The sequence below is a fragment of the Cladophialophora psammophila genome (genome assembly GCF_000585535.1).
Source record: "Cladophialophora psammophila CBS 110553 chromosome Unknown aczJe-supercont1.14, whole genome shotgun sequence".
Taxonomy (NCBI): domain Eukaryota; kingdom Fungi; phylum Ascomycota; class Eurotiomycetes; order Chaetothyriales; family Herpotrichiellaceae; genus Cladophialophora; species Cladophialophora psammophila.
The window spans coordinates 1010218-1033675 of NW_006912935.1; the positions used below are offsets into that span (position 1 = coordinate 1010218).

The 23458-nt window shown below is 50.2% G+C and overlaps 9 protein-coding genes across 9 annotated transcripts; 4 read left to right on the plus strand and 5 right to left on the minus strand.

Annotated features, from left to right (window-relative positions):
- Window positions 1-26: 26 nt before the first annotated feature.
- A1O5_08918 (uncharacterized protein) lies at window positions 27-1085 on the plus strand (the record flags this gene model as incomplete). Its single annotated transcript, XM_007749499.1, has 1 exon — window positions 27-1085. The coding sequence occupies one exon, from the start codon at window positions 27-29 to the stop codon at window positions 1083-1085; it is 1059 nt and encodes a 352-aa protein (XP_007747689.1).
- Window positions 1086-1609: 524 nt separating this feature from the next.
- Window positions 1610-2203, minus strand: A1O5_08919 (uncharacterized protein; the record flags this gene model as incomplete). Its single annotated transcript, XM_007749500.1, has 1 exon — window positions 1610-2203. One exon carries the CDS (start codon window positions 2201-2203, stop codon window positions 1610-1612), a length of 594 nt encoding a protein of 197 aa, XP_007747690.1.
- Window positions 2204-2677: 474 nt separating this feature from the next.
- On the minus strand, window positions 2678-3214 carry A1O5_08920 (uncharacterized protein; the record flags this gene model as incomplete). Its single annotated transcript, XM_007749501.1, has 1 exon — window positions 2678-3214. The coding sequence occupies one exon, from the start codon at window positions 3212-3214 to the stop codon at window positions 2678-2680; it is 537 nt and encodes a 178-aa protein (XP_007747691.1).
- Window positions 3215-6386: 3172 nt separating this feature from the next.
- A1O5_08921 (uncharacterized protein) lies at window positions 6387-7340 on the plus strand (the record flags this gene model as incomplete). The annotated part of the gene is made up of 1 exon (XM_007749502.1): window positions 6387-7340. One exon carries the CDS (start codon window positions 6387-6389, stop codon window positions 7338-7340), a length of 954 nt encoding a protein of 317 aa, XP_007747692.1.
- Window positions 7341-9769: 2429 nt separating this feature from the next.
- On the minus strand, window positions 9770-11308 carry A1O5_08922 (uncharacterized protein; the record flags this gene model as incomplete). The annotated part of the gene is made up of 1 exon (XM_007749503.1): window positions 9770-11308. The coding sequence occupies one exon, from the start codon at window positions 11306-11308 to the stop codon at window positions 9770-9772; it is 1539 nt and encodes a 512-aa protein (XP_007747693.1).
- Window positions 11309-13073: 1765 nt separating this feature from the next.
- On the plus strand, window positions 13074-13872 carry A1O5_08923 (uncharacterized protein; the record flags this gene model as incomplete). Its single annotated transcript, XM_007749504.1, has 2 exons — window positions 13074-13161; window positions 13319-13872. 2 exons carry the CDS (start codon window positions 13074-13076, stop codon window positions 13870-13872), a joined length of 642 nt encoding a protein of 213 aa, XP_007747694.1.
- Window positions 13873-14102: 230 nt separating this feature from the next.
- On the minus strand, window positions 14103-15117 carry A1O5_08924 (uncharacterized protein; the record flags this gene model as incomplete). Its single annotated transcript, XM_007749505.1, has 2 exons — window positions 14103-14245; window positions 14304-15117. The coding sequence occupies 2 exons, from the start codon at window positions 15115-15117 to the stop codon at window positions 14103-14105; spliced, it is 957 nt and encodes a 318-aa protein (XP_007747695.1).
- Window positions 15118-15782: 665 nt separating this feature from the next.
- Window positions 15783-16397, plus strand: A1O5_08925 (uncharacterized protein; the record flags this gene model as incomplete). The annotated part of the gene is made up of 1 exon (XM_007749506.1): window positions 15783-16397. One exon carries the CDS (start codon window positions 15783-15785, stop codon window positions 16395-16397), a length of 615 nt encoding a protein of 204 aa, XP_007747696.1.
- A 5960-nt stretch (window positions 16398-22357) lies between these two features.
- On the minus strand, window positions 22358-23265 carry A1O5_08926 (uncharacterized protein; the record flags this gene model as incomplete). The annotated part of the gene is made up of 2 exons (XM_007749507.1): window positions 22358-22559; window positions 22709-23265. The coding sequence occupies 2 exons, from the start codon at window positions 23263-23265 to the stop codon at window positions 22358-22360; spliced, it is 759 nt and encodes a 252-aa protein (XP_007747697.1).
- Between the last annotated feature and the right edge of the window lie 193 nt (window positions 23266-23458).

Sequence of the window (23458 nt, forward strand, 5' to 3'; positions counted from 1 at the left end):
CTTCTCCTGACCAAAGGCGTCTCCTGATGTCGCATGAGGTGTCTTCAGACCACGAATTCCTGAAGGCATCTCAAGAGGGCGATGTTGTGAGAATGCAGCAACTTCTTGTCCTACGACGCGCCTCTCCGTTCGATATCACTGCGGAAGGGATCACACCTTTGTGTCTCGCAATCCAATATGGTCGGCTTGAGGCTGTAAGATTGCTGCTTTCTCAAGGAGCTCTCGTCAATCGAGCTTTCGGCCTCAAGCAGACAAGTCCACTGTGTTGGGCCCTTAGGAATCGACAATTGGAGATATGTAGGACACTGCTGTTCTATGGAGCATCTTTCGACCATTCCACCGTCCATAACTGGTCACCTCTATACTACCTATGGCCTTGGAACATGCCAGAAGGCTTTCGACATCCCCCAGCAGCAGATTTCATCATCATGTTACGCGCTAAAGGCGAAGACTTTGATCTGTTGCACGGAGAGCGCATAGACAACCATGGTTGGAGCCTTCTGCACCGTGCGGCAATCTTTGCCGATCCCTCTGACTTACAACTACTGATGGACTTTGACGTCGATGCTTTTCAGCCGTTTGACCGTATAGGTTGGACGTCACTGCATTTGGTGGCCAAGTACGGCATTTACGACAATTTCTCCATCCTATTCCCGGCGTACGAAAAGAAATACGGCGTGGACAATGCTCTTGGACTCCGGGACTCCAGAGGTTGGACACCTCTGCACCTGGCCACCTCGAATGGGCACTTGGAGCTTGCCCGCCTCCTCTTGGAGCTAGGTGCAGACCGGAAAGCGCTGACAGACCCGGTCGCGAACAAAGATATGCCAGAGAGCATCCAGGGCAAGAGATGCTCGCCTAAGGACCTCGCTTGGGCGTTTGGCGAAGAACAAGGTCGGCGGTTCGAAGACATCGTCGCCGACGTTCCTGAAGATCAATGGTCCGACGCCCCTGAATATCATCCCGAGGACAATGTTGCCGGCGCAAAACCCTTGAAACTCCACGGGCGATTGTCGAAAGAGGTAGGGTGCCATGCAGCTGCCTTCATTCGTCGCTATCGTCGTTTCCGACGACTGATTGGTTGAACTCGGGCCTCGAAGAGCGCTTGAACTTATTACGATATGTCTTTTGGTTCTGAGATGCGGAGAGAGTGCTAACACACACACACATTTAACTCGCTCATAAAAAAAAGATCATAGCATTGCACGAACATCGCCCGGTTCTATTTACGATCTCGCTTTTCTAATGAGATGTTCTACGTCGAAGGACATGTGAATCCCCACAACCCCCCCCCCCCCAAAAAACTCCATCACGAGCAGGGTGGCGTCAAAATACGTTGGTTCCTGGCTGTCATTGTTGAGTGGATACTTTGTCGGCCACCTATGACCGAAGCCGGCAATTTCGTAATGCTCAACCACGTCTTGCACATGCTGATCGTTGTGCTCGCCTTTGCCAGGCGCACCCCAAACGAGCTTCTCGACCTTGCCATGGTTGCAACAATGTGGTTTTGCCCTCCAAGTCGACACACCTATTCCTCTTCGCCCAGCCTTGCAGCCACTCATAGATGTCGTCCGTTGACCCTTTCGGCGTGTGTTGCCGTCATAGTGGGTCACGGGTCTGCAATACTATAGAATTCAAGGATGGGCACAGGGCAACGTGAGGGGCGGCATGTGCTAAACAGCGGTTCCTTGAGCGCCACGTCCTGATAAACCGCGCCCGAAGACATAGCGAAGCCTGCGATGCGGCCGGACGCTCTAGGGTCGCACGCCAACAGCCCAGCGAGCCCCCCAACGGTACCGAACCCAGCAATATACACCCGTACGGTGTCCACGGCGTAGTCGCGCATGATATGATCGATCAGTACATCGACGAATCCGGCGTCATCCACCTCGTCTCGGGGCGGGGCTTCCGGGTTGCCAGCCCACTGTAGACCAACGCACTCGGGGTACACGAGGATAGCGTACCGATTGAACGCCGCATTGGAGCGTTGTGTAAGGTACTCCAACTCTTTGGCCGGATGGGCCTTGCCATGCAGTGCGACCATCAACGGACACGGCACTCTGGCCTCGTAGTATGAGTCGGGGACGTGGAGCCAGGCGTGTCGTTCTGGCGGCCGTATACTATCGTCTTTTATATTGTAGGGTGTCGTTCTCTCAGTTCCCGATGTGGAGGGTGGGGCCTCTCCTCCCGTTTCGGTGGCCATCATAGACACCAGAGGATGTAAACACGAGATAGAGATCTGGGGGCCAAGTAGTAATGGTTGGGTATTTGTCCATGTCAAGAGACGATGGCACCAGACAGTGCTTCCAAGGCCTGAGATTTGTGACGTCAAAGGAATGCGTGGATCCCAGTATTTGCCTTCCTGCATTGCCATCAAGAGATTGCTCGGTAGTAACGTTGCGGAGAAAAGACATAGCACAGGGTGAATGTATTCGAGTTGAGCTCACCATATCGAGCAGTTGTATGGTCAGTGCCAGCCTTATTTCAGAATCGACGTGTTGTGAATGCTCGTCCGTTCCATAGCCACAACCTTCCAGCGCCTCCCTTTGAATGGCATTTCCCTCACCTGGCACGCCTTCGCCATGCATTTCAGAGAGACGAAACCCATACTTCCATGCTCATCACGTATTTCAGCGTGTCGTCCTGTTATGATTCCAGGCTTACCCCTCCATCACCGTTAACTAGATCTCTGCGCCTGGCCCTGTAACATGACATCCCCAAACTCTTTGAGACTGAAATCTCGGTCGACAACGTTATCCCACGCGCGCTGCCTCTCCTCCTGTGCCTTCTTGTTGCGCCATGCCCAGCCAGGCTTGCCTGCACCGTCTCGCTCATCTGGTGATGTCGACGTTGCCTGCCCCTGTCCTGCTGCTTCAGACTCCGTCGGCACAGCTGTAGCCCTCGCTGAGCTGCGCGTCGCTGAGCCGTTGGCCATTGTTTGTGATGTGCTGGGAAGCTGCTGTTGTTGTGCTGTGGTGTCTGCGCCTTGGCCCTGCCCATGAGATCGTGGTGGTGACAGTTCGCCCAGTGCGGCTGCGTTGAGGTGGTCGTTTGCAGGAGTATGAGGACGGTCGCTCAGAGGGTTGTCTGCGCCATTGTTCAAGTCCTCGGGAAAGAGGCTGTCGTCTTCGAACCCTTCCTCGGCGTCGATGATGTCGTGGAGCGCGGACGGTGAGGAGGAAGTGGATGTGGTCATTGTCTCGTCCAGATCCATCACTGCCGCTTCACAGATTCAACAGACGCGTGTGAACCCGACGTCGTCCTTCCACTGTGAGAGGACTATGTCTTCACTTCTGGTTCGGACTGGGAGTTGACGTGACGATTGCTCTTTGTTGTCAATGACAAGAATTCACGTCATGCGGAGTAAATCTCCTTGGGCGGAAGATTGTCTCAGTCCTCAGACCCGATATCGGGGCTACGCCCTGATTGGCTAGGCTATGAGCTAAAGCGCCGGCCAATCACAAAATTCAAAGAATGTTGCGATAAACGAGTCTGAGGCCCGATACGTGAAAATAGCCTAGATTTCGTTCGAGCCGTTTAAATGACGTTATTAGTAAGCGATTATATAGATAATCTTAGTAATTACGTCGTCTTTTTAAATATTTATCGCGTAACCTTCCTAGATAAATAGCCAAGAGTCTTAGCGACACCTCAATTTTTAAAAGTCTTAAATTTTCTATAGATTATAACTACTTTAATCGATTATATCTCTATCTATATATCTTTAATTAAACTAAAACTTTCTATATATATAGAACTAAAGATTCTCTATTAATCTATACTAACTATAGTAAGTAAATAATTTTTTTCGTAAAGTTATTAAACTTTAAAGATAGAGAATTAAAGCTTAAAAAGTAGTTTTTTCTAAATATCTTAGTAACTATTAAAGATATTAAAAATTTAAATAAGTAGATTTATAAAGAATTAAATTTAGTATAATTTATATATAGAAAGTTTTTTATTTAGACTAATCGTTCGATAGTTATTTAAGAAACGGAGTGAATGTTAATCTAATATATGGGCTCTTCGCGCATTTTACTAAGACCACGAACGCTTTTCTACCCCAAAACCACGTATTGGAGCTCAGACCCTTCTCGCGAAGGCGTTTTGCTCCGCAAAACAGTGGGCCCTGCCCACTTATGGCAACTGAGCCGATGGGTCTGAGAACTGAGACAAGGCGGAAGACATGGGGGCACCTCGTTCGGGATTCCTGCTGTTTCGGGAAGAGGATGATGCCGCCCTACCTGCCTGCCACAGCCAGCATCTGAATCTAGGCTTCACCTTTTGGCTGCCGCCGATCAGCGAGCGCCTCAGTTCCAAGGAGACCGACTCGAGGAGGTGCGGACTGTCCAGATCGCAGCAACTCTTTCCGTGGACCTGTGAAACGATGCTGAACACCTGAATCAAAACTTATCTATGATCAGCTTAAGGCAACCAGACGGAGAGGGCGCCGGCATGAACCAAGGTGCCTTGAAAATTATGGATTGGCTAGGTCTATTATACCTTCTATCAAACAGAACAGCCTAACGACATAGCGACCAAGACCGTTCGAATCCCGAGAAGATGTGGATGAGGGGAGCACCTGCTACAAGTAGGCTTGTTCTACTCTGTGTCAACCCAGGCGCGCAGCTGAACCACAGACAGCCACATGACTTGGCGCAAAATGCAAGAGCACTCTTCAGGGTGGTGTGGTCCAGCCATTGTGGCATGACTGTGTCCTGACGGAAGTATGATTAATTGCAGCTGTACTAGGGGCCGCCATAAACACTGGGATGATTGATAACTTTGTTGTCGTTGCTGATGATCTCTCCCATTCTATTTCACATTTCCCTACATTTTTTATCGCTGAAATGTTGCAGACAAGAATTCTATCTGAAAAGATTGGTTCAAATTGAACACGAAAATATGGATTCCGCTTCGGCCTTGGAAGACCCGGAAAAAGGTCCAGAGCCTCCCGAAGAAACCGATGCTCCGCGCAATGGCTCACGGCAAGCGACAAGCAACAGGCAGCAGCCCGCAACTAGTAATGCAGATCAGAGTCCAGAACCTTTTGCAAACAAAGTCAAAAGGGTTCGACCCTCTACACGGTATCTTTTCGTAGAGGTGCTTCTATCCATCATAACCAGAGTCAGATGTCAACATAAACCCACTTGGGGTGTCCCATTGAAAGGACCCTTTCTCTGGATTTCCGTTGCCTGGACTGGGCTGTTAGCCTCGCATTAGCAGCTGCAGGTATTGGGTCCTTTTTTTTTGCACCTTTACAAGGCGTTCAAATTTGAATATGTCTTTGGGTTGCTGTTTCTGCAGGTCCATAACTCCATGACTCTACTCTGGCGGAGTTGCCTATTATTGACCACAACCAGGATGGTTTGCCGATATGGCCATGATGACTGTAGCGCCAATTGGTATCACATTTTCCGCGAGGTTGTCATAGCGACAACGATCGCCGCAGCCGTGCTCTTGGTTGAATACATTCTCGTGACAACTGTCCTCCTAAGAGTTGTATCGGCGTCATTCCATGGCAAACATTGGAAACAAGAATATAATATTAACCTCATCTACTCGATCAGCATGCGAGAAAATCATCGGAACACAATTTGGAACGGCATATACAAGGGCTTTCGAGTTTGCTGTGGAAGAGATACAAAACCAACCCCACTAGATTCAGATCATACTAGAGATTCGCGGGAACGTCGACCATTTTGGTGGTTCTTCACTCAACGCCGCATTGACAAGCACGATAGAATCGAAAATTGCAGACTCACTTCCAGATTATGTCTAGGGCAAGGAGCTTGATGGACCCCCTGAACAAACTGAATCAAATGGCTGATTCGTGGTTGGAAGGCGCTGGTATCAAGACTGGACATACTTCTACCGCAAAGACATCCTGGAGAGACACAACTGGGAAGCGAAATCAGAGCAGAGATCGCTGACGGAGGAAGACATCAGAAAGCTACTAGATGAAGACAACAATGGTACCATCACAAGAAACGAGCTAATCCACTATGTCGGGGATCTTAATCTGGTTGGCAAAATTGGTCTCGGAGCTAGAAGAGAAGGACTTGTTGCCCTTGGCTCCATTCTTTACTTTCCATTTTCATGACGGCCTGACAGTGTCTTCTATAGCACACTTTCTTAAGGACAGTCAAGGGTATGAAGAATACAGCGAAGTGGTAACGATACATATATTGCGAGCAAGTGTTCTCCAAATAAAGCGGAGACAAGTGGGAATTCAGACATTTCAGCCTTGCGCAACCTTGCGCTAGGCCTAGTGCCCCTACCGGGTAGACCGGTGAGCCCCACTATTTATTGACCATCTGCGAACCTGCTTTATTTAGTTCACTTTCCCCTCGCTGTCACACGCTTGACAACGTCGACCTACCACAATGGATGAACCTCACAATCACTCGGGCGGCAAGGCTCAGACTGCGCGCTTCCGCCAGGGTGTACTGAGCTTCTCTTCGACCGGAAAGCTGCAGACACGTCCACCAACAACTCCCAAGACCCGAGACCGAGACCAGTTGGTGAAAGTTGCCAAAGAAACAATTTCAGTCTTACCTGGCCTCCTGCTCACACGGCCGGATGCAAAGCCAGATGGCTATCTCTACGAAAAAGACGCTGTCACGCCGCTCGATCAAAAATTCTGTCCAAAACTACCAAAGACAAAAGTTCGTGTGATCAGCAGCGACACCATCGATGCTGCCCTCCAACTTAGCCGCAGTCCATCCCAGAAGCCGGTCTGTGTCTTGAACATGGCAAACGCGATTCACGCCGGCGGCGGGTTCAGAACCGGTGCCCTCGCCCAAGAAGAAGCCCTTTGCTACCGCACTTCTCTGCACTTCACTCTCAAACTGCGCTTCTATCCAATTCCAGACAAAGCCGCCATCTACTCTCCCACTGTTCTTGTGATCAGAGACAGCCTGGCAAACGGCCATAGATTCCTCGACTGCCACGATCCCAGCCAGTTACCAGTCATTAGTGTCGTCAGCGCAGCGGCTATTTTTCAACCGAGTCTTGGCTGTAACACGGCACAGCCTAACCAGGACGGAAGCAGGTTTTACGCCAGGCGAGAAGATCGCAATCTGATGAGAGAAAAGATCCGGATCATCCTGCGAACCGCCATCAAGAATAGACACCGCAAGATCGTGCTTGGGGCTTTTGGCTGTGGAGCATTCCAGAACCCACCGAAAGAAGTGGCCCGTCTTTATTCAGAGGTGCTCCAGGAACCGGAATTCTCTGGTGGTTGGTGGGAGGATGTTGTCTTTGCCGTGCTCCAACAAGGCTCAGCGGACAGCAACTTCCAGTGGTTCTCAAGGGAGTTGGATGGCCTGTTGGTCTGAAATGGGAATGGATGGCAGTCGGGCGGCGGCAGGTCTGTGATTAAGCGAGAGCTTACATTGAGTCTGCGTGGCTATGGAATACCTGTTTCGATGAGCAGGAGCAGCACATCCTTGAACATGCCAGGTTCCATCAACCCAATTCCAAAGTCCGCTGCGGGGTTTGACCATTGATAGAAGATCAAGGAGACTCTTTCGTCACTGGTATGGCTTGTCGACATCGCGGTGCGCAAAAACTGCTATATCATATTGTTCCCCTCAAGGTGACCCGTATTGGGCCACGTATTTTGCGCAAACGAGTGATGGAGGTAAGCACTGTTGCGGTACCAGAAATACAACACGAACATGATCCATGTCCTCGAGGAGATCGTCCCTACCGGACATCTCACGAAACACTTTTGAACCCACTTTTCTTCATCGCCTTCTTCGCTGCGTAAGGTTTAGCTAACGGTGCCGTCTAGGGATTCTCCCTCGTGTATTTGCCACTTTGCTGAGCCTTATGTCTGCGACTGTCGATGATATCTTGACCTCATAATTTTACAAACCGGAAAGGGGCAGCGCAGGTTAATTCTACTGCCCAGGCCAAATGCCGATGCAACCTTACTCCCCATCAAGGAGTTCAAGCGGGTAGTGTCACCCCTTCTCAAACGACACAATGTCCATCCCTAACGTGCCCGGTGCAGGGAGGGTGGTGGTTCAAAAGCCCGAGCGAAGGACGATGTTCTCTTCTAGACGGGTGCTTCTCTGTGAAATGGAGCTTCCTGGTTAGTCCCCGACCGTGAGCTGCTCTGGGTAAGGGGGAAGTGAATGGGAAACCAGCTTTGTTCTCACAGCGGTATACAGCGTTCCGTTTTCCAACGCCGACAGCTGCGTGTGATGGTGCTCCCACTCCGACCTGGCATATTCGAGCCTCATGGACGACGAACGCGTTTCGGCGCTGGTCGCGTACAAGGGCAAGCGGGCGAACGGTAAATATAGGAGCCGCTGTTGTTGCTGTGGCTGCTGAGCGGGTGTGCTGTCGTTGGTGTGATGCGTTGCCGTCAGCCCAATAGCTGTGAAGGGTAGTCGCCTGTTCCGGCGCAAATACCGCCATAGGAAAGGCAAGGTCGGACCACACATGATCAATAAAGCTATAATGCCGACAATGGTTTCACTTGAGATAGCCATATTCTATTGGATGAGCGTCGATGACGGTTCCTTTTTATCGCCAGCCTTGTCTTTGGGCGCCTGCACAAGCAGAAATGGACATTGAAGGAAGGGGGCATGTTTCTACACCTATATATACACATACTGTGGCCATGTTCTTTTCCCTCGCTGAAGGTTTCGCCGTCGAAGAAGACATTACCCGACTTCCTTGAGTGGGCATCAGGACAAGGCATCAACTCGGCTAACACTTTTGATGGGTTTTGATGCCCATGCAGCTAGTGCTGCACGTTCCCCAAGCGCCCACAGCTAACCCCCAGACGCTCCACAGCCCCTCATCACCGCTGTGTTCTGCTGTGACCGTCACAGTTTAGTGATGCCATCATCCCCGCCTGCTGGTGCCATCACGCGCTTGACAAGCCATGCTCGAGCGATGAGCTTGTTTCCTTGCAGCAGGCGTCCCCAGGGCGGTCGAATCCGAGTTCCGAACTTCTCAATCACCCGTCATCTCCCTCAGCTCGGCGGGCCACGTTCCATGTTCAGGAACCCATCGTCGAAAATTCTTCACTTCTTGCAGGGGGTGGGAACCGAACATCAAGCGAACCTAATTTCCGTGCCCCAATTTCTACAGGTCAGTGTTTCGAATTGACAACTGGTGACCTCCTACTTGTAGATATTCACTCGGCCAAGTGGGCGTCCCCGGTAAATACCACGACCACTCCAACATCTCAGGCATAATCCCTTATCACAAAGGTTAACTGCCACTTGTTAGTGCCACACCTAGAAGACACCCGTTTGCGTCAACACGCCAATGCGCGGCCGCGGCCGCGGCCCCTTATTGGATACCCGATGCGGGAGGATTGCGAACAACCAGGGAAGGAGAGGGGGTGGGTTAGTTACGCCCCTATCATGGCCCAAGGACGGCGAGGCAGTCAGTCGGGATGGTTAACCTGCAGGTCATGAATCCTGCAGGTCGTGAATCTGCAGGCACTAAACCTGCGGGTGCTGAATCTGCAGGTCATGAGTCTGCCGAGGGAGACAGTAGGCTTGTGCCCAATATTAGGCTGAGCACATTATTGGCTGCTTAAGCCACACCTGGGAGACGTTCCAGGGCTTTGGCACATGTAAACTGCAGTTATAGAACGTGTTTATGAAGTGACCATCCTAGGCGAGGAAGGATTCGGTCATCCATGTAACTCACTAGGGAGAGGTTGTATTCTGTTTCCTGGCAGCGGGTCTCGTATTCACGACACTAGAAGAATTGCTCTACCCTACGACTTTCGTCATGGTTAGAACACCCTTCCCTGTGCCTCCTGTATCCGCTTCATTATCACGTCGATATCCTTTTCGACATCGTCAAACTCCCTCTTGACGACCTCGACCGCCTTCAGCGACCTCGGAATAAACCTGACCGCAAACGGCTCGGGTTGCGAATTGAACCCGCTGGTGAACGCCATGTCATCGATCTCGACTTCTTGCCCTTGCTCATCGAGGCCTTTCTTGATCTCAAACGCCCAGAGAACTCGCGAGATGATGATGAACAGGCTGTTGTTGCTGATGTGTTGCCCAATGCATGCTCTCCGACCGAACCCAAACGCGTACAACGGCAAGTCCGGGTTTTCGAGCCACCGTTCCGGTCTAAAGCTCATGGGCTGAGGGAATATAGATTCGTCCATGTGGATGGACCAATGGTTTCCTATCACTGTGGCGCCCTTGGGAATACGATATCCCATGTATTGGTCTTCCTGCATCACAGCGTGGGGGATACCTCCTGCGCTGACTGGTCGCCAGCGGAGAACCTCTTTAACCACAGCGTTGATATAGGGTAAGGAAGCTTGGTCTTCGAAACTAGGTAACCGCGCGGGGCCGACTACCCTGTCGAGTTCCGCTTGCGCAACTTGGATAAAGCGAGGCTGTGTGGCGGCTGCAAGGGTGAATACAAGTAACGCGATTTTGGTGGTATCTAGCCCGGCTTCATAAATGATGCCGACGTTATAGGCAATGTCCAAGTCAGGCACTTCCTTGGATTCCTTCGTCGAACGGATCTGTTTCGTCATATTCCATGATGGCGTCTTTGCCGCGTTGCTCATGTTGGCCATATGCAAGCTGGATTCGAGTCTGAAGAATTTCTCTGCTGTCTTTTTCCATGGAGCAAGTGGCTGTGGAAGATAATTCAAGATTGGGATGGCGTCGACGATCCAGGTCCCTACCCATCCCGCAAAGAGGAAGTTCGCATTGACGGCGTCGGCGCCTAGGATTTCGGGCTCACTCCCGGTGAGACTTCTTTTACCGTATGCGAGGGAAAACATCACAGATGCTGTATAACGGCGGTAGAGTTTGGCAAAGTCATTGTCCGACAGAAATTCACAAAGCAGTTGCTTGCTTTCTACATCCTGCACAGGTTTATATGTCTGAGACACACGGATGTTCAAGACAGAGGCCTGGATCTTGGTATGAGTTCGCCACTTCGGACCATAGGTCATCAGCATAATATGACGTCCCTTGGAGACATTATCATCAGCCATGACAAATCGCGGCCTGCCGCTGTAGATGTTGCTCCGCTTCTCAAGTAGATCTCGTGCAGACTTGTAGGTACCCAGCATAATAACCGTACTAAGACCGTATTGGAGACTAAATATTGGTCCGTATTTCTTGGTCCATTGCTCGTAGGTGCGCCAGGGCACTTTGTCGGGCGCCTGGTGGAGGTTCCCTATTAGAGGAAGACGGGGAGGCCCTGGAGGGAGGTTCTTGTACCGTCGGTGCTCATAATAGCGCAAGAAGATGATGGATATTAGGGCTAGACACAGGGGCAAATAAACAAACTGCATGTTGACATCTTAAGCTTCGAAGGGGTCTGGCAGATTGGCTCTTCCAGCTCGCTGAGAGGAAAGACTATATGCTTATGTATTGTGGGAGCTACTTTGTCGAAACTCGTCAGCTCCGCTTAAACTGTTCCTGCTCAGAAGCAGAAGGCTTGCCCTTTATAGCTTTATAGCATTGTGGGATACCCCAAGCCAGTGTACCAAATCCAGGCAACGGTGTCGGAGTAACATTTCTCGTATTGTTCCGCATACCTCAACCTTGTCCAAAGAGAGGGCTTCAGCAGCAAGTCAGTATGCCCTGGGGGTGGAGACGAATCGGTCAAACTCAACCATGTCGCCAGAGTAAGACCTAGTCTTGTGGGTTGACCACTATATTCCACATAGAAGCAGGCATGTGGAGTACGTCGGCCATTCCCCTTGAATGCTCCAGTGGACATAATAATAGTTAAACTGCATGCCCAGCTAGATGTCATTTAGATTTGACTTAGATTCTGATCTTCGGGCCGCTGACCGTTCATGTCTAAATCACCTGAGGTCTATGTGCGACATCCGAAGACTGAGATCAATGAAAGAATACTTACCTCCTCCTCGTTCCTTTGTCGATCCCTCCCCACATGATAACGCGACTAAAGGCTTGTGGCTCTGCTCACGTTGCGAGCAGGGTTCAACTAAATAGTGCAGCGGTGGATTCAACTTTTCAGCGGAAAGCTGCCGCGCGCTAGTAAATCCCTTAAGACGGCAAGGACATAGAAACGAAGGTACCCCGTATTCGGCGGATGTTGCTTGCTCAATGTCCTCATTGAGCCTTGAGGGGAAGTTATCATGATGCTATTCAAGCCAAGGAGCCTTGAGGCGTTCCGCACTAGCCATAAACAGGTTCTTGTGTTCTTTCTTTGGCCTGTGATGATTCTAGATATGGAAACTCACCAAAACTTAGGTCAGCCTTCCCCCTTGCATAGCTGAGTGTATCTGCCTCTTGTCCAGTCAGCATGTCAGAGAAAGTTAGCACCAAACGATGGGTGGACAATGTCACTTGTAGTTAGCCACACGGAGTGATGATCTCCGACGGCAAAGGCTTCGCGGAGATCTCAATCCACCACTAGGCTCTAGTCAGGATTGGTGGTGAGCAACCTCCTCGATTTTAGATGGTGTTCCGTTCGTCTACACTTTGTAGAGCTGACGAGCCATTTCAACTCCTAACATCATGCCCACAGTTTCTCCTAGTGGTCCTCATTAGTTGCTGATTGGTAGTCGATAATTCTTGGAGCTGACGTTTGCCCGGAGCAACATGCACGTCTGAATCGAGCATACCCATGGAGCCATTGGCTATCGAGCTGTAGAAAGCAGGAAGGTGCTGACACATTCTATCCGTGCATAAGGTCCGTAGGGCGACATCGGTCCGGCCAGTTCTCTGCCATTTGAAACCATTATAAAGACCGCAGATATCACTGAACCAAATAAAGTACCGTGAATCTGGTGTTGTTGATGAATGTCTTTTCGAGGCAAGAGGTTGCCTCAAGCGTAGTCGTGCAGAATTTTAGCGTCTTGGCGGTTCATCGGAGCTATGTTTTTCCGGGCGAGGCTTCGTCACCGTCAAGGCTCCCATCTGGACAGCTTGCCGTTGACGAGATCCTGCGACACAGTCCAGATGATGATTCAACTCTGAGTTCCATCTCAGTCGCTGGAACCTCTTTTGGGGCAATCGGACGCAAATCATAAATTATCAGGTCTCCAGCGTCCCGCCGCCCATACCATATATTACATCAACGTGATGGATACTACTACCAGACTTCGGAAAACATTCAAGTATCCCTCTGAGGATGATGGAAATATGTCGCACGAAGAAATGGATGAAGAAGGTACGTATGCTGGCGCAATGAGCGATGGCTATGATTCCCGCTGTTGGAAATCCGGAGCGTCAGGAATGAGCCAAACCGCCTTTCTACATTGTTGCACCTGTAGATGGGCAGTTTCAAAAAAAAAATCCTGACATGTTGTTCTCATACAATCGAACAGAACAAGAACACCTCCTCCAAAACCTTCAGGCCTCGGAGACATCCACAAATGCAATCTACACCATGCTATTTACAGGCCTGCCATTGATTGTCACCCTCCCATTCATGTGGTATCTCTCGATATCGACTTCAAGAGCCATGGCGTTTCTGTGCCTATTAAGCATCACCTCACTCATCTCCAGCGCCTATATCATGTACATGATCCCTACCTCGACCCCATTAGGATCTCTGTCCGTTCCGCCGCGGACAACCCCTATTACACGACAGAGACAGGCGCACGGCACAGGATTGTCTCAATCAGCCTTTCTCTTTGCGTCCGCCGAAAGTCCCATCGATCAATACCTACCTTACCTCAACGCTTTCATCGGCGTGCTGCTATTTATTGCATCAATGGGTTATCGCTCACGGAATGATGTGCCGGAGGGGCTGTGGCTGTTTCTGTTGCTTCCTGGCCTCATTTTTGGAATGGTCTTTATAACTAGGAGGAGTATGTCGGAGGTTCATGCGGGGCTGGCCGAATTGCAAGGGTTGAGGTATGATTATAGGGGAGCCTGAATGTGTTTGGCAGACACGTGCCCGAGGCGGCTTTGTCACTAAACATTTCCAGGATTTATATTTTCCCCCCTTTTCCTTTTCAACGATGGCACACGTTGTTTGTTCATGAATTTATGGGACTGTGCGTATAATGGGATCAGATTGAATCTCCGTAAACAGTTATAAGATACAGTCAGGCCTTGGTAGCCTCAGTGTATTGATACAATTGGGCGGAAAGCTGTGTAGCTATATCATGCGGGGATCTTCGCAGGCTCTGCCTCGACCACTGTTGCTTCTATCTCGGATGGTTTCGGCAGCTGGGGGGCTTCCGGCCAAGGTTTCTTCAATGCATCTTGGATCATGACCAGACATCCTTTAGGGCCACTCACAGCTCCTGCGCACAATTCATTAGCATTGACGAGCCGTCTTAGAGCATGGGAATAGGGACTTACCATGTACAACGACAATCCCGTTCTCTGCGTCCGCCTGCAGGACCTTCAGATTCTGCACCGTATTCCTCTGTCCACCCATGTTCCCGGCCATCTTTTTACCGGGATATACACGACTACCACCTCCTTGACTCGGGCCCACTGAGCCATGGGACCTGTGACTGAGAGAGTGACCGTGGCTTCGTGGTTGACCTTTGAAACCCCATCTCTTCATTGGACCAGCGAAGCCCTTTCCTTTGCAATTTGATCGAGTGTCCACGAACTGTCCGGCAATAAACCAATCGGCTCGTATCTCCTCGCCTACTGGTAACAGTCCTTCTGGCCCTCGGACGCGAAATTCGCGCTGATATCTTTTGGGGCTCACGCCCTGGACAGAGTAATGGCCGAGCATGGGCTTTGCCACATTCTTGGGATGAATTGTGCCGCTGCCAATACAGACCGCATAATATCCATGTCTTTTCCGCGTCTTGTGGCTAACAACTTGGTTTCGATCCAACTGTAAGACTGTACAAGGTATTCTCTTTCCAGATTCGACATCATATACCGCAGTCATGCCCTTCTTAACTGCTAGAGCTCCTGACCGTAACGGAAGCGTGTCTGATCTCAATTTTCGTTCGAAGGCTGCGGCAGGCGTGGAAAGCAGCGGTTGAATGCCTGGGACGACATTGTAAGGGTTGTGCTTTGGCTGTCGGTCTATTGAGCGGATGCCCATGCATCTTTTCTGAGAGCCGTTTAAGGATTTTCGGAGTAGCGATCGAGGAAGGAGGAAAGGAGGCGGGAGCGCGACGGCAATGAATCTAGGGAATGTTGGCGGCATGTTGGAGGACGCGCACAACGTCGGTATATGGGAGGAGGAAGTGTCTTGAACTCAACTCGATTGAACGAAACGATCAAGTTGCGTGTTGCATGTTGAAGCTCGATTTCAACTGCGGATTAAAATGCCAAATATCAGTGGTTAGAATTTCGACCAACCAGAGATAGCCATCAGACCCACACCAGCCATGTCCCTTTTGCTCCTTTTCAGCCTCTTTTTGACGACCTCATACCGAGTACAGGGTCCCGGGTACACATCAACAACATCCAGCCGCATCCATCGTTCCAACATGTCCAGCCATTTGTTGGCCAATCTTGCGTGTTCGACCCTTTGTTACATCCGACTGGCTACCGCCAACCTCGTATTCATGACCCTACATCATCCTACCCCTTCCCACAATCATTTGCGGGGTTAAAGCTTGCAACTCCTCCTTTCACAGCTCGGGCCTTTCCATAGTCACAAGATCCCATCAGTCATGCCATCGATGCCCTAGCATACGCACATGCGCAGAGCTTATTACCCCTCCCTCTTTTCAAAGGTCAATAGGTAAGGCCATGTCTTGAAAGAGGGGCAGTTGCATCAATTCTTCCGCCCCTTGTCTTTACCCTTCAATTGTAACTTCAAAGGCATTGTCTCGAAAAAAAAAACACATTCGAAAATCTTTCGATATGCAGCGACGGCCTTCCCTTGTTCCTGACCTGTTTCACATTAAACGGACAACTGTGGAACCTGGATCTCCTCCTATCATCCGCACTGAAATTTGCGGGACTTATACAGACCTTGATTCAGCCCAGAAGGTTGCACTTCGCCGCCTTGTGGATGAGGGATTATCTCGCGGTACCCTGAGCGACTATGCGACGAACGACATCACTAACCCTTCATCAACATGGAAGCATGGGGAAAATGTCGTCGTCCATGCTCGAAAAGGCGATGAGATTCATGATGTCGAAATCGAAAGCACGCCGAATTCTCTAGGCGTTCGATCCAAGCCGGGTGATGGAAGAGTGGAGGATAATCTCTTCTATGTTCTTTGCACAGTCCAGGCTGCCGATGGATCCACGCATACCGACATCAGAGGAATACATTTATCTCGCCAGGCGGCTGTCGCGGCTGCCCGATATGAATTGGTGAGTGGTGAACGTAAACAGGATTGGTACAAAGACTACAAAGAGGAAGTCAGCGTGGTCCACAAGGAGGAAGATGTTGAAGGACAACAGCTTGTCGTGACTGCAACTGGAGAGGAGGGAGAGAAGTACATTGTCAGTGTCACTCATGAAAGTTGAAATACAGGTTAACAGACCAAATTCCCGCGCGTTGGAGATCTCATACCTTCAATGATTCGGCGGGAAGAGTGGTCTTTTCCGATGCAAGTCCGATTTGGACGCAGTGAACGAAATCCCAAATTATTTGGAGGTAATGTATGGGTTCAAGTGTCAAATTCCCTTTCCTTCTTCCGTCCCGCTCTGCTTATAAATTTCTCTCTTCCGGGACAGTCTGGATATTTGCGTGAAAAGAAATGAGTCACTGATACGTCGCGGACTCAAGCCCCGTGAATCAACATATCCAAGGTCTCGAGGTTGATCCTTCCCAAGACTATAAGTACCCCTCTCCTCTCGACAAGTACCATCTCCCCAAGATCCCCCTGTCCTGTTTTTATGTCAGCCCAAAACCGTTCTCCAAGTGGAGAAGAAAACTTATCCTTATTACACATATCATACTGTTCTTCCTTGAGCATGCTGGGTGCAAAGTTTCCTTTCTCTGCCTGACACATGTGTTGCCACTTGTACGGGAGATCACCTGCGAGTTTTCAGAGAGCTACAGATACTTTTGCGCCAGAGAGCTGATGATGGATACTGAAGAGGACTGTGTACGCTTGGCCCCCACGAAAGAACGTGCTGATCGCGCCTTGGATACAACTACCCGGACCCTCAAACAGAAGAGACCACAGATGCTGTTAAAGCTATGCAGCTTATTCGAGGCGAGCTACCCATCAATCTTTCCATGCCAGGATGTTTATTTCCGAACCGCCAGCTTTACAGCGAAAATACCATCTGCAGAGGACAACTACGAAATTAACTTCACCAGTCCTTTGGAAATTATAAATCAAAATCAACGACCACGGCGGAGCCGACCTCTCACCAAGAACTTCAAAAGCTCATGAGCAGGCTGTCTTGTGCTTCGATGCCGATCAAAGGGCTACGAGGAGGCCTTTGCAGGCCTCGGCTGCTCACCAGAGTTCAACGCGGACGCGGACCTCCGGTTCGTTGATAGAGACCCGCCGCACACGAACCGTCTCCAGCATGACAGTACAACGTCCAATATGGTATTGTTGCCGTGGCAAATCAATGGCATCGCCAACAAATTAAGGCACGAAATCATATGGAGGGGGCACGATGCCCTGGACTGCGGCATGGGCTAAACTATTAAGGTCCTTGCGGCCATCTACTTTCGCGCCAAATACATCGATGAGCAGCTTCGACAGGGGAAGGAGGTTGATACCCGCCCCACTCTGGTGTTTCCCCAGGCCCGGTCCAGTATGAATGGCTGAAAGAACTACGCTCCCGGTTTCAGTGTCTTCTGTGCCTCCACGTCTTCTATGCTGACTGAGACCCGCGCAACCCTCCTAACCAGCCACGCCGTAGAGGCACATCAACTGATAAGTCACATGGACCACCAAGACGTCGTGTTGTTAGTGTATGAGACCTTCTAGTCTCGCGCGTTGGTGGTAGTTCCCACCGAGCCCGGTAAGTCCCCTTTAAATCGTCCCTACACTCACAGCCCCGCACCCCGAGCGACAGTGACACTTTTATTTGGTGGGACTCTGTAATAGTGTGACAACCGAACAAAAGTATCACTGTCGCCTATAACCGCTTCCCCTCGTCTCGAGTGTCAACAGAATCCATGGCTAACATTGTCATCTGGATCGCAAGGCAGCAGCCGACCTAAAATACAAGCTGGCTAGTCTGGTACTACCTACTGAGGATGCTCATAGCCTGGAAGAAGGCGTCGTGAAGCGTCGAACTCGAATCATTTTAGTCCTGGCCATGCTGAATGACGATGACGAGGACCTGGTGGACTCGGCCACAGCGTGTGCGTCAGTCTTCAAAAACCTGTTAAAATGTCGTCTTGGACGAAGGTCACAATGTCAAGAACAGAGCCTCACGTGTTCATTCGGCTAGGTGCTGGACACTTGGTGTGGATTGCTTCTCTGAGGGCAGTTTTCGTATACCTCAAGGAGAGTGAAGCCCTTCCGCCTGACGTATCTATGCAGAGCCTCGGTGAACGGAATTTTTCCAACGCGCATGGCAAAAATTACTACCAGGTATCAACAGGATGGCGAAAAGACATGGAGGCTGCCGCGAAGCGGTGGACATCTTTACTCGCATCAATCATCATACTTCGCACCAGGGGTTCCAAATGGCTTGATGGCGGACTCCTCTTCCTGTTACCACGTATGCATTATCGCCTGCATATGTTGCAAGCAGAACAGAAGACAATCGTCACATGAACACCGAGATTGCTAGGTGGAGCCGGGACGAAGATGAACAGTCCGAACAAAGTCCAACAGCGTGCGAAATTCCACTGGGTCATCTGCGTACGCTGCCTTCCGAAGATGTGCAACAGCGCCCGGGATAGCCAAACTACCAAACCGAACGATCAACGCGAAGGACTTCCTAAAGGCCCTTTCAAGTCCCAATCCGCCCTGGGACAGGGGTATTAACTGGATGCGGAAACAGAAACAGAGACAGCACCTGGACTATGAAGAGAGGTGTCAGTCGGCCATCAGACGGGCGATACAGCAACTTTCCGACCTTCACATGTTGCTTATGAACCGCTCGACGCGCCTGGCACACGAGCTACCGGTCTACACAGGGATAATGCGGGTAGCTGTTAAGCCAGAAGCCGTCCACTTTGACAGTGGTACACCCATGGCACTGGCAGCTCACGGCATCAGCCACGATGCGGATGCATACCAGGTCATCATTTGCTCGGACGTCGAGGCCAGGGCTATTTTCGCCCATATTACACCGGTGGCCCCTGTCCTGATCCCGCAAGAGCTTAAAAGCCACCCTACCACCGTGCTAGATGAACCTACCCCTGACAAGCATGCTCGAGGCAAAATGGACGTTTTGAAAGGTCCGTTCGGTACCTGACCCGGCCATTCGATCCCAGCGAGAGAATTTTATCCAGATGAATGGCGACATCTTCGAGGAGATGTGCGGCTTCTACAAAATCAACGTTGGACGGCATCGGGCGGGCTAGGCAGTATGACACCGAATTTTGAATCAAGGGGTTGCGGGGCCCACTGAGAGTATACCAACCACACGCAGAATCCACGGTCCAGAATTCCTTCAGGGGGAGCGGAAGTGCTACCACGAGGCCATGGAAATTATGAACACATACAGGCAGCCAATCGAGCACCAAATTTTATGCTCCTGTGAATCAGTCCCGCGCAGAATGTGCTCCGTTGAGAAGCTGGTCACCTCGCATCAACCACGCATCGTCTTGAGGCTGCAATACTCAAGTACTCCCATCTTGATCTGGCCGGCTCACGCAGACTTCGCCAATAAATCGCCTCATCGCTTCCAATATCAGTAGATATATTGTAACAGAGCACTTCAGGGTTCGGCATGCACGTGCAACAACGCACAGAGGCCTGTCCAGCAGGTCGGGGATAGAGAACGCCTTTCTGGTTGGCACTGACGGGACAACACCACCAACACCAAACAGAGGGGCGACAGCTAGGGTAACCAACGCCTAGCTGTCTGGCGGTATTGAGCGGGGGGACAGGACTGATAAAACACTTAGGAATAGCTAGACGGTATCAAAAGAACTATGATAACTTGTTACTCTCCTCAAACTGTAGAGAATGGTACACTACCAGCACTATGAACTGTTCTGCTCTTAGCTCTCTCTAATTAGATTTAACATATGACCTAATAGATCTCTGCCCTGCTAGTTCACCAGCCCAGCACTATACAGCCACCTTACCTTATTACATCCCTCCCTCTCTCATCCATAGGACGACGTCGTCCGACACTTAGCAGTATACTCATCGATCACCTAGCTCTATTATTGCCTAGGGGGCAGATCCGCAGCACTATGAGAAGAAGCTCGCAATAAGGGTAGGTTCTCTTCCCTTATTGAGTCTAAAACACGGACGGGAACACCACCAGCTCTCTAAATATCCTATGACGACAGATTAAATTCTCTTAGAGAAATTTTACCACTGATATGCTGTTATTCCTAGTTAACCCGCGCGCTTCCACCCATCCGGAGAAAGCACTCCTAGCCTCCATAAGGTAGGCTTTCCCCCGCGATTTTAGCATTAGCGCCACATCCACATAAATAGTCTCTTATCTTTTATTAACGTAGGTGGACTTTATCTCTTCTTTAATCCTCCGCGAATCGCTAAACTAACATTCTATATACGTCTTTTTATATTATTTCACCATCGTATATAAACCATCTAATAAGACCGATCTATAATGTGTCGATAAATAACTTTAACTTCTTTATACTTGTTAGGGATTTCTTGGCAAGTAGGTAGAGTCTAGCGATAAGAGTGTATAGATACCCCTATAGTATATGATTGATACTGTACACGACTCTAAGCATGAGAGAGGAAGGAATGCGCCTCTCATGCGGGGAGTATACTAGTAATAAGGATGCGCTCCCTGAGTCGCATCAACGCTTAGCTGGTGGCCTGATCGCATCAACGCTTGGCTGGTGGCCTGATCGTTATCTAAGATATTAGGCGTCCGTTGTTCCGATGTTTAGCCGAATCCGTAACATTAGCAAAATTTCCCGCGCGACCCTGACAGCCCTGGGCCGCCCTGGGTGTCAAGGTAAGTCTGCGTCTTATGCAACCCATGAGACCGCTGGGCTCGCTGGGCTACTCTAGGAGGGCTCTGGGCTAATATAATAATTTATAACTTTACGAATATATAATTATACTAGTTGTTTAAGTTAGTACTAGTTAGGCCTTAACTCGGGTCGGGTCGGGTCGGGTTAGGGTTGAACCCGAGAATCTAGGCTTAGACTATATTGTAACAAGGCGAGGTGGCTGTGCTGTGATGTGCTGTGATGGGCTGTGCTGGGCTGATAGAGCGGTGGCAGGCAGAGATCTGTCAGGTCACATGTCAAACCTAAATGGGCTGGCAGAGAAGGGGGTGCGGAACAGTTTACAGTGCTGGCAGAGGTGCCATTCATTACAGTTTGAGCAGAGTATCATGAATTCCATGGCTTTTGACGCCGTCTACCTAATTCCTGAGTGTTTTCATCAGTCCTGTCCTGTTCCTCGATGCTGCCGCTGTGCTAGGCGTTCGTTGCTCTAGCCGCTACCTCTCTGGGTGGTGTTGGTGGTGGTGTTGTTGTCAGTATCAACCAGAAACGCGTTCTCGATTCCCGATCTGCTGGACAGGCCTCTGTGCGTTGTTGCACGTGCATGCCGAACCCTGAAGTGCTCTGTTACAATATATACGAGATAGTTTCTATAGTTCTCTTTGTAGTTAATCTAGTTCTCTATAAAATTGAGTTCCTCGAGTTTATACTCTTTGTGTATAGTTCATCTACTATACTCTTAGTTTTAGTCTCAGCTACCTAGCCTCACTCCTATATCACCAAGTAAAACCTGTTTACTATCGCGGTGACACCTTACGTGACAAAGCGGTTTATAACACTTAATTAACCCTAACCGCAATTCCGGTTGCTACCCAATGGGCGGCCCGCATTCAAAAATACGGTCGACGGGCCTGCTGGCGCAAATTGCTACTTTAGTTACACGCTTTGCCGTAATCCCAGGGCATATTAAATCAACCTCATCTTTATGTGGTTCCTTCTATGCTTGAGCGTATATTCTCAATGCTATAAGAAGAATATATCGACTGTAGCTTTCCTATATGGGTGCCGAGGTAGCACCTGAGGATCCGGAGGCCTCGGGGCGCTTTGCTCGCGAGCGTAGTCGCTCGTCGGCTGCCATTGATGTGGAAGAGCACGCAATCCGGCTTGAACAAGTCAGTTACGTGCAGATTGATCGTCTCACCCTTCGAGATCGACGTCCAGAACGTTTGAGTGCCCATTTTGTATTTCATGAAATTCTTCTCGCGTGAACTCACTTAGACAGTCACATCCTCCATTCTTTTCGACCGTCTGGGTTCGTGGTATCCTCGCCGCTTATGCTAAATCAGTGATGGGCCGCAATTTGGACTTCCACTCTAAAGGCCCTTGATACGTACTAGCTTTAGTGGCAATAGACACCACCGTCGATAACTTGAGTGGTTCCATTCACGAACGAAGCGCCCTCGGACAACAGCCATTCAATAAGCGCAGCTACCTCTTTAGGCTTACCATTTCTCCCCAGCGGCGAGAGTTTCTTGTACATCTCAGGAACCGAAGGATCGGGCGCAGATGTCGACGCCAACAATGGCGTTTCGATAGGACCTCTGCCCGAGAGTAAATTAGCATTTGTTCGCCATTCCATTCCCATACCTTTGATTTTGCAGTTTGGTGGTGGGGTGTTGGGGGATTGGGACACCGTCAAACGTCATCCACACGAGACATGTGAAAAGATCAAGCGAGGGGAAATACTCACGGACAAACACAGTTGACTCGAATATTCCGTGCGCCCAACTCTTTAGTAGCCACTCTTGACAAGCCCACAACAGCATGCTTCGACGCGGTATACGCAGCTGTTTTGGGCCCACCAGTCAGACCCGCCAGGCTTGCAATATTCACGATTGAGCCACCATCGTTCATAGCGGGAATTTCCGCGCGAAGAGAATGCAGCATTCCCTTGACGTTGACATCCCAGACCAAATCAAAATCATCATCGCTTATCTGATCGATAGTCTCAATCAACATGGCTCTTCCGCCGACCCCGGCTGCATTCACTGCGCCATCTATCTTGCCGTATTTCTGCACTGTGTCCTTGATCCAAGCCTCAACCGCTGTGCGCTCGCGGACATCCAATGCAGTCACCATGACGTCGCCACCCGACTTCGTGACCTCTCGTTTTGCTTCCTCGAGAGCTCTCTGCTGGAGGTCACAGATCGATAACTTAGCACCGTGAGAGGCCAAAAGCTTCGCCGTCTCAAGACCAATACCGGAAGCACCGCCGGTGATTGCCACTACTTTGCCGGAGGATGCCATGGTCGCGAGGGTGAAGGATGTCAAATTCAAAAGAGCTTGACAGTACCTGCGATATAGCCGGATGTGAACTGCTTTTATCTCCAACCTTGAATGCTGAGGCGAGTAATCGGACCGTGAGAATCCCGAACAATATTGCATCCGAAGAAATTTGTGGGCTTCTGCATTGGGCGTTGGGAACGTCCTTTAGCCAGAG